Below are 10,029 nucleotides of genomic sequence, written 5' to 3'. Positions count from 1 at the left end.
AGACTCTGGCCAGTGGTGACCGCAATGACGGACGAGGATGCGACGACGAGAGACGCACCGAAATAAGGAGACGCGACGACACAAAGCAGGGAAGCCACAGATGTGATGGTGCAGTATTGGAGACGCATCGGAGCTAACGAGACAAATCAGAGGAGTCGGCGATCGTGACTTCTGGACTCTGAAGTTTGGCCGTTCGAGACTTCAGGAGAGGCTGACTGGTGAAGAAGAGTTACTGATTGACATTGAGAGAGAACGAGAAAGAAGAATTTAGGATTAGGACCATAGTTAACGTGATTTGAAAAATTAAAAAAAAATCAGTTTCTAATGTTTTAATAAATTATACATTTATCCCTATCTTTTAAAAATTTAATTACAATATAATCTAACTATAATTAAAATAGTAACTCAAATTAAAAGTAGATATTCAATTAAAATGTAACACATTATAAAAAATAATTTACATATTATTTTAAGAAGAATTGGATAGAATTCACCTCTATTTAATATTGAAAAAGCACACATACTTAAAATCTTAGCATAATAGTTATTTACACACCCAATCTAAATCAAAACAACCACCCCCCCAAACAAACAAAAAAATAAATCACGCAGAGAAAAGTAACTCTATAAAATGTGGAGAGTTCCCTCTCTCATAATATGGTACTCTTTACAAAGTCTTTATTCTTATGGCCAACAACATGTAACTAGCAAAACCAAGATAGTAGAGTCTCTGTATCATTTAACTTTGCTCTATATATAGTTTGATTTAGTTGCTGAACTTCTGCTCTGTGATGCTTGTTGATGCCTGCATAATTCATAAATTCGGTAACACATTGTAAATCATTGTTTATAATAGCAAAATTTTCACATCACATAAGCAATTTTTTTTTCCTCATTCCTTTTAGGTTTAAGATTTAAGAATTAAAATAATTGCTAATTTGGATATAATAGTATATTAATAACTAATTTTTGCTTATCCAAGACAAGAAACAAATTTTCACAATAGTCCGTTAACATATCTTTAAAGCAGAAGAAATTTAAGATGTGTTTAGTTTATATTTTTATATTTTTATTCTTAATATTTTTTATTTTTAGAATTTTATAAAAAATAAAAAATAGTAGATAAAACTAAAAATAAAATTTAATTGAAATAAAATAAATATCAAATGAAAAATAGAAAATTTACATAATTTGAACTGACCCCAATTGAAGTTACAAAATTGCAAACTGCACATTTAACAGATGTTGCTCCATATTGGTACATCAGTAGCATCCTGCAGCTGCCACAATTGACATGTGCCACCTGATTTGCTGCATCATCACAATTTTGTTGTTCAAAACTTCTTAGACTTGATTTAGGAAAGTTTTTTAAAGAGATGTGTACATTTTTTAAAGCAGAAACTTTTTATTTTATATTTGGCAAATAAAAAAATTATGTAGTTGTTTTAAAAAATAGAAATACTTTTAAAAGTATCTAACATAATATTTTTTAAAAATAATTTGTGTTTATTAAAACTAAAAAATCTAATATAATATGTTAATTAATATCTAAATTTAATTTTTGCATTTATAGATGTCTATTATAACTTTAACTTTAACTTCATATGTTTGGAAAGCTATTGAGATGCTATGCTAGTAGACTTGTTCAATAACTACCTTCCATGGCTAGATTCACAGTGTGACAGCATGAGCATTGGACACTTGTTGCGCCACGGATGTACATTAGTAATGTATGGCAGCCTCCACAGATTAACTGGGCCATTTCCGTTCCTGTTAATCATTAGTAACATGAAATTAGAGTTTCTATCATTTAAAAATTTAGAATTTAATTTTTAATAAAAAAATTTTATGCAAAAAATTCACAAAAACACAGAAGAAATTCTAGTATAAAGAACAAATTAAAAATATAATTATTCATGTGTCTCTTTTAATCGACTTTAAGTTTTAAAAAAAAAAAATTTCATCGACGTTAATATAAAATCATTCATAACAGAGGAGGGTAAGCGTGGAGAGAAGTGAGAGATACCGGGAGGCGGCACGGCGGTGACTGCATTGCAAACAGCACAGCAAACAGAGGAGGCTCCAACCGGATAGAGCAAAAGGTTTCTACAGCCAGAACACACAAGTTGGCTCTGTTGACCTGCTTGCCAAAACCGATTGATTTCAACTTAAGTTGTTAAAGACAATTTTCAATTATCAAATGGCCAAACTAATTACACATTCTCTCTTAGCAAATCTTCATCTCAATTCCATTTTTTGTGTTCCTTTAAGTTTCCTTACACCATCAAAATCAAAATTAGACATGAAGAAACCAATCCAACGAGGCACACATGAAGAAAAATTAAGATACCATTTGCGGATGGAGGAGTATGTGGAGCCGGTGGTGTTGGATAAGGAGCAAGTGGAACTGGCATTATAGATTACAATACTTTTAATAAATAAATAAAGAAAGAAAAAAAAGTATTATATATTATCTTTCTCTGCCAAAATCTATATAGAGAAGGAAGCAGTTTCTTCCATTTTATTTTGTTTCAACTCCTGAAAAGTAAAGAAACAAACATTTGTACATATTGTCAGGTATAAGCTGCACATGGTAGATGGAACAAAAGAAAAGGCTTGGAAAAATAGAGTGAGAAGAAAGGGGAACCTGTGAAACAGAAAGGGTGGCAGCAATTCAGCAGAAAGAAATAGAAGAAGCAGATATAATATAAAGTAAGAGTCGATGCATGAGAAGAGGGTTTTATATAGGGAAACTAAAGAGTTCAGAAATAGATCAGAGTAGTTTATGGCCCTTTCAACTAGTACTAGTATTTATTAGATGGTGGTATCATATAATAATTATAAAATAAAATACATTTTCCTTTGATTTGGCAACTTGCTTCAGATGAGATATAATCAGGAAAAAGAGAAGTATATACGTGGATATTGGAAAGATTAAGATTATGTGTCTAGTTTTATTGTCAAAAGAGTAAAAGCGTAAAACAATACGTTGTTCAAGTAGGGATGACTTTGCGTCGGCCGAATTGGAATGGAACGGATACATGTAGGGTTACATACTTTATGTTTAAGATATTTCTCTTATCCAATTTTATTAGTTAATTAATTAGGGTGCAGACAATTAGTATAAAAAAAAAGCTCATTAGAAAAAAAAGGATCGAGTCTTTCTTTTTTATTTTTTATTTTGGAAGGAAGGTAAATTCAAATTTTTATGAGAAATAATCAGAATTAAATTAAAAGAAATATCTAAAATTTGAAAAAAAAAACATCTACAACTAAACAAAAACAAACATCTAAAATTATTGTAAAATAAATATCTAAATACTAATAAAAAAAATATTTGAAACGTAACAAAAAAATATCCAAAACCTAATAGAAAAAAGATATTCTAAATTATTTTAAAAGATTCAAAATCTAACAAAAAAAACATAAAAAAATTAGAAAAAGAACATCTTAAAACTAAAAAAAAAAACATTCAAAATTATTAAAAGAATCATTCAAAATCTAAAAAGAAAAACCATTCAAAAAAAATGTTTAAAACATATAAACAAATTACATCCGAAACCTAGAAGAAAGAAACATCTAAAACTAGTTAAAAGAATAATAAAAAACCTAGAATATGACGACTGATGTGCAAGTGATGGATAGTACGGCGCTGCAGTGCGAATTTGGCAAAAAAAAAAGAAGAATGTACAACTCAAATACTGAGGGCGAGTTTCTTTTAATATATTGTAGTTAATAAAATAGTATTTTTTTTTTTAATTTTTAAATAGAATTTAATTTATTTACATAATACATTTAATAAAAAATCATGTATAGAAATTACAATTTTTTTAGTTTAATTTGGTTTGACCAGATTTGACCAGGTCGATTTAAATTGATTTTGAATGAGTTTAATTGAATTTTATTTAGTTTGACTAAATTTGACTGGGTTAATTGTTTGACTGGCTCAAATGATAACCTAACTTAGGTTGATAATCGGGTGATTTGGTTTTCAGTCCGACCGGCTGGGGTTCATAACTATGGTTATTATTTCTTTTATACATTTTTAAATTAATATGTTAGATTAAAATGCAGGATTAAAAAAAGTAATTTATGACAAAATTAACTCAATAAAATTATTTTAAAAATACATAAAATTTTTATTTGTCAAATTATAAATTACTATCAAATAGATTCTTTTAGGTCATGCAATAAAGCCGTGGTCATAGACCTATTTTACGTCACTGTTTTCACCAAATTGGGACTATAGACCTTTTAGTAGATCATTCTTTAAAATCGTGATCATAGATCACTTTAGGTCAGACTTCGGAACCATGACCATAGATCTTTTAGGTCACACGTCACAATCATGACCATAAATCTCAGGTCACCCCCAAAAATCGTGACCATAGACCATTTTTAGGTCACCCATAGTAAAATCATGACCATAGACCTTTTTAGGTCACTCTTTAAAATCGTGACTATAGATCTATTTAATTAGGTCATGCTTCGAAACCATGACCATAAACCATTTAGGTCACACTTCATAACCGTGACCATAGATCTCTTTAGGTCATCTCCTAAAACTGTGACCATAGATTTCCTTTAGGTCACCCTCGAAAACCGTGATCATAGATTTTTTTTAGGTCACTCATTTCTAAAACCATGACCATAGACCCTTTTAGCTCACTCTTTAAAATTTTGACCATAGATCTCTTTAGGTCACGCTTCAAAATAGTGACCAAAGATATTTTTTGTCACACTTCATACCGTGACCATAGATCCTTTTAGGTTACCTCCAAAATCGTGATCATAGACTCCTTTTAGGTTATCCATTTCTAAAATCGTGACCATAGATCCCTTTAGATCATCTCCCAAAATCGTGATCATAGGCCACTTTAGGTCACTTTTTTCAAAAATCGTGATCATAGGTCACCCGTTTGTAAAACCCTGACTATAGACTCTTTGAGGTCACTCTTTAATATCGTGACCATAGACCCCTCTTAGGTCACCCGTTTGTAAAACCCTGACTATAGACTCTTTGAGGTCACTCCCAAAACCGTGACCATAGACCCCTCTTAGGTCACTTTTTTCAAAAATCTTGATCATAGACCCTTTTAGGTCACCCTTTTGTAAAACTGTGACCATAGATCCTTTTAGATCACTCTTCAAAACCGTGACCATATATAGATCCATTTAGGTTACTCTCTAAAACCGTGACCATAGATCTCTTTTAGGTTACTCTTTTGTAAAACCGTGATTATGAACCCTTTTAGGTCACTTTTCAAAACCGTGACCATAGGTTCCTTTAGGTCAATTTTCAAAATCATGACCACAGACCTTTTTAGGTCACTTTTTAAAACCGTGACCATAGATTCCTTTAGGTCACCTTCCAAAACCATTATCATAGACCATTTTAAGTCACCTTTTTTTAATAACCGTGACCATAGGTTTTTTTTGTCATGGTTTTTAAAACATAGTATCCAAAATATTTTTAGGTTACGGTTAGAAGGTCTATGGTCACAGTTTTCAAACGTGACAAAAAAATCGTGGCCATATTGTAGTGAATGGTGGCACATTAGCCATTTTTCGTTAATCGAGATGGTTGGTTTTTTTATAGTAGAATATTTTGTAGTGTTTTAAAATACTTTAAGATATTTTTCATTAAAAAAATTTAAGAATTTTTTATATGAAAAAAAAATATTTTATCAATATATATAATTTTAAAGGTATTTACAATTTTATATTTTATTACATATTATTCTAGCCCAACCTAACAATAACTGGGGTCTATGAAGCAAACCCACGACTCGGCCATACAACGAGGTGCACAACACATGACACGAACTCCTCAGAGGAGACTGGGATGGTGCGCAAATTAGGATTTCACACAGCTTAACCGACAAGTGCACTAGGTCATCCAAGTAATACCTCAGGTGAGTGAGGGTCGATTCCACGAGAATTATCGAATTGAGCAACAATGGCAATCCAGTTGGACTTAGTTAGGCAAATCAAAAAGAGATTTTGATGGTTGAAAGCGCATAAAGCAGTAAACAAGAAAATAAAGAAAGCAATTAAGGGTTTGGTGTCAAACAATGCGAGAAAATAGTTAAGGCTTTGGAGATGTTTATCTTTCTGGATTAAAAGTTCTTACCAACTATTTTAACAATGTATGATTCATTCCATGGCAAACTGTAAATGTCTAAAGCATAATCTCTTAGTGATTTAGCCTCCTCTAACCTTCATCAACCGCCACTCTCGTGATCACTTAATTCCGATTAGATGGTTAAGTTCAAAAACTAGTTTATGGCCACAAAAACCTTAATTACCCAAAGCTAATGGGATTATATGTCACGTATCCCAATTAGTTCATGTAATTAGCAATTTAGGAGGAATTTATTTTCAAGCTGTAGTTCAAACTTGATAACTTTCTCAAGAATCACAAGAATTCAAGTATAATAAGGGTTATACTCTCATTCCACCCAGATTCATAAGATTAAGAACGAAAATAATCCTTAGAATTGAATTAAAACATTAATTAAAATAGAAGAATAATATGAGCTCCTAACCTTTACCAAGAGGTTTAGTTGCTCATGACTTACAGAGAAACTAAGGTTCTGAAAAGTGCAGAAGAGAGAAGATCTGAATTACAAGAGATCTTTTCCCTTTTATATTAACCTAATTTTATTCGGAAATAAAGTAAAAATAATAAATCCTAAAACTAAAAGGTATTGTTTGTAAATAAGAATTACAAAAAGAAAATGAAATATAACTAATAAATGCTAAATCCACTTGAGATGTCAAAGAGAGAGTAAATTTGGTCAGACTACTGCGTTAAACGCCACTTTGGGCGTTTAACGCCCTAAGGGGAGCAACTTCGTATATGCCTGTGTCCTTTGCTAGCGCCTAGGGGGGATGGTTCTGCCAACTTTTCTATTTTTAGCTCCAAACTATGCCAAACTGCTCCGAGTTTCACCTGAAATCATAAAAATACAAAAACAACTCAAAGTAGCATCCAGAGGGAATTTTTGCACTCAAATCAATCAAAACTAAATAAAATCTAAATAAAAACAACTAGAAAATGCTAAGAAAAAGGGTACAAGATGCTCGCGCATCACAACACCAAGGTTAAACTATTGCTTGTCCTCAAGCAACAAAAAATAGTATAGGACCAAGAAGAGAAAATGCTTAAGACTTGAGTTGTCACTTAAGCTCAGGTCTAGTTATTGAATGGGGCTTATGCCACCCTAATTCTAAATAGTTTCACCATCTCACTATCCTTTGAAGCTCAAAAATATTGCTATCCTTTTGAACTTAGAACTCAGATGATATTATACATTCTCTTCTTTAGGCTCTAATTGATTCTTGAAGATAGCTCCTTTTTCCTTTGGTGCTTTGCACCTTGAGCCTAGACATGACTCTAAGTGTTTTGTTCTCAAGCTTGACTTGATACAAGAACACCACAAGTACTTAACTGGGGAACTCTTTGGGTTCTGATTTTTTCTCTTATTTCTCCTAGATAGTGGTGCTCAGAGCCTTAGGCATACTCTGTAACAGCAATTGGTCATGACTTTAAGCATTCAGTCTAAAGGGTTACTTGACACTTTCACACCACAAGCATATGGTTAGGGAAAACCACTTTTTTGAGGTTGAGATCAGTTTTGACCCTCCTAACCATTGATGTTCAAAGTCTTGGACCTTTTTTCTTTTGATTTTTTTCTTTTCAATTCTTTTTGCTGTTTGTTTTGCTTCAAGAATCAATATTTTTCTTATTTCGGAGAATCAATAATACTTCTCTAGGTTCCTGTTCCTCAAGAACCAATAATCTCAACTCCAATATCAAGTATGCATAGTTAATTCATACGTTCAGAAATAGAGATAGTGCCACCATGTCAAAGTAACTAGAAAATTTATAATATATGACTCAAAATCTCATGCATTTTATTTTTTTTTCTTTTAAACTTTTATTTAAGCTCAGTGAGCAATACATGAGACATCTTTCAAAAAGGTAAACATAAAGTACTAAAATAAACAACTTAACTCGAAAGCATGGAAATCCTACTAGTGATCATGTAACTCATAATAAAAAACAAAAAATGGAATGAAATATCGAAAAACAGAAATAAGATAAAGGATAGGAGAGTGAAACTCACCACCTCATTCATGGTGGCTACTGTTCCCTTCGGAGAGTCCTCTCTAGCACTTCAGCTCTTCCAATTCACGCCCCTGCTTCTACTGTTCCTCTATCAGCTTGTGGAGGATGGTGGACTAGCTCTTGTGCTCTTGTTTCAGCTGATCCATAGAGGATATCGACTGTCCGATGGATACTGCCAGCTGAGTCCAATACTCGCGTGGAGGGAGATCTTTTCCTTGAGGTAGTTCAAGCTGCTTCTTCTGAGGAGGGGAAACCATCTTCTGAAGTTGTGCTTGCCCAAGTTCCGAGTGTACTCCATACTCTTCTTAGTGACTGGGTTGTCCACTGCAATAAGCATATCTCTATTGATGACATGTCATCATGTCATATTTTTCTATGCTTTTTCATACAAAAAATTGATGATTAGTGCTTAAATATTGCATGCTTTTGTGCTTCAATGGTATATTTCTTTGATCTTTTGATTTTATAAATTTTGTAGGAAATAAGAAGAAAAAGAAGCAAAAAAAGCACAAAATAAGCTAAAAAGGAGAAAAGAGAAATTTTGGGGCACACTTTGAAGCTGGAGTACACTTTGATGCCTCGTGGCCCATGAAAAAAAGCAAAGAGAGCGCTCATTTGCAAAGAAAGCGCTATGTTTACTTACTGAACGTTTTCGGGCAAGTTAAAATTTGGAGGCAAAGTTTCGCAAACGACGTGCACGTGCCAATTGTGCATCTGAGACAAAAGCACGCGCAAGCGGGAAGGACGCGTACGCGTGGGGAGCGCTCAATTGAAGAACGCTACGCTCACTAAGTGAATGCTGCAAGGGACGCGTACGCGTGGGTGACGCGTACGTGTCGATCGGCGAAAATGCAAAAGCACGCGCAAGCGTGAGGGACGCGTACACGTGGGTGCCCGAACGCTCCATTCTCTAAATGAATGCTACGCTCTCCTGGAAGCTGCAACTCTACTCAATTTGCCTGATCTCAAGCCCAATTGAAGCCCCAAAGCAAGCAGAGTCCAATTGACATCACTCAAAGACACAAGGATCATCTAGAATAGGAATTTTGCATTTAATTGTAATTTGTTTTCAATTTGAATTTCATTTGTAATTTAGGAATGCCTATAAAAAGGCTTCAGTTCTGCTGGAAAAAGAGAGCTCGGCTAGGCTGCAATAGTAGTAGGTAGTAGTAGGAGTAGGAGTAGGATAGAATAGAAAGCTCTCTTTGATACAGTTTTATTTTTTTGCACTTTTACATTTCAAGTATTGAATTCAATTTGGCTTATGCAATTTTAGTTTCTGATAATCCTCTGCTACAATTTCCTTTTCTGCAACTTTACAATTCTGTTCATGATTCTGCCTGATTTAATTTTTCTGCAATTTCAATTTCCTGTTACTTGTTCTCAAGATCTCTTCGATTATTTGATTTACTGTTTTCTTTAAATTCCCTGCACCTAATTCCCTTTACATTTACTGCACTTTACCTTTCTTGTCATTTAAGTTTCAGCAGTTTACATTTCTTACTCTTTAAGATTCTGTCAAATTTATTTTCTACAATTTATAATTCCTGCAATTTACTTTCTGCTGCATCAATTCTCACTCAACACTGTTAGCTTGACTAAACTAATCACTCACTAAAGTTGCTTGATCCATCAATCCCTGTGGGATCGACCTCACTCTTGTGAGTTATTACTACTTGATGCGACCCGGTACACTCGCCGGTGAGTTTGTGTGGAAACCTAATTTTCCCTCATCAAGTTTTTGGTGCCGTTATCGGGGATTGATATAGATCGACAATGATTAAGTGGGTGAGAAGTCTAGATTAAGCATTTTCTTTGTTTTTGGTCCTTTTAATTTTCTGTTTTCTGCTGAAAACAAGGTGTTTGTGTTTTTTGCCTCACTAAGAAATTCTTCT

At 33.2% G+C, this 10,029-nt stretch overlaps 1 protein-coding gene across 3 annotated transcripts; it reads right to left on the bottom strand.

Annotated features, from left to right (window-relative positions):
* Positions 1-479: 479 nt before the first annotated feature.
* On the bottom strand, positions 480-2,830 carry LOC112720560 (protein LOL1). Of its 3 annotated transcripts, none has more exons than XM_029290150.2 (6): positions 2,648-2,830; positions 2,351-2,538; positions 2,027-2,140; positions 1,657-1,770; positions 1,187-1,311; positions 480-805 (listed from the first exon to the last, which is right to left on the bottom strand). In XM_029290150.2, exons 2-6 carry the CDS (start codon positions 2,412-2,414, stop codon positions 767-769), a joined length of 456 nt encoding a protein of 151 aa, XP_029145983.1. In that variant the 5' UTR covers positions 2,415-2,538; positions 2,648-2,830; the 3' UTR covers positions 480-766. The 3 variants fall into 3 exon arrangements, with proteins under 3 accessions (XP_029145983.1, XP_025627317.1, XP_025627318.1); XM_025771532.2 differs by having other exon boundaries at positions 1,202-1,311; XM_025771533.2 differs by lacking the exon at positions 1,187-1,311.
* Between the last annotated feature and the right edge of the window lie 7,199 nt (positions 2,831-10,029).

The sequence above is a fragment of the Arachis hypogaea genome, chromosome 11 (assembly GCF_003086295.3).
Source record: "Arachis hypogaea cultivar Tifrunner chromosome 11, arahy.Tifrunner.gnm2.J5K5, whole genome shotgun sequence".
Taxonomy (NCBI): Eukaryota; Viridiplantae; Streptophyta; class Magnoliopsida; order Fabales; family Fabaceae; genus Arachis; species Arachis hypogaea.
The sequence above is the reverse complement of the archived record's forward strand: the minus strand, read 5'-3'. Positions and strand labels throughout refer to the sequence as shown.

Bases quoted from the DNA above. Each gene is read 5' to 3' on its own strand.
- LOC112720560 (XM_029290150.2), bottom strand. From the start codon at position 2,414: ATGCCAGTTCCACTTGCTCCTTATCCAACACCACCGGCTCCACATACT. The intron at 2,141-2,350 runs GTATCTTAATTT...TTTGGCAAGCAG, and splicing joins TACTCCTCCATCCGCAAATG to GTCAACAGAGCCAACTTGTG. The intron at 1,312-1,656 runs GTAGTTATTGAA...GTGATGATGCAG, and splicing joins TGTGAATCTAGCCATGGAAG to CAAATCAGGTGGCACATGTC.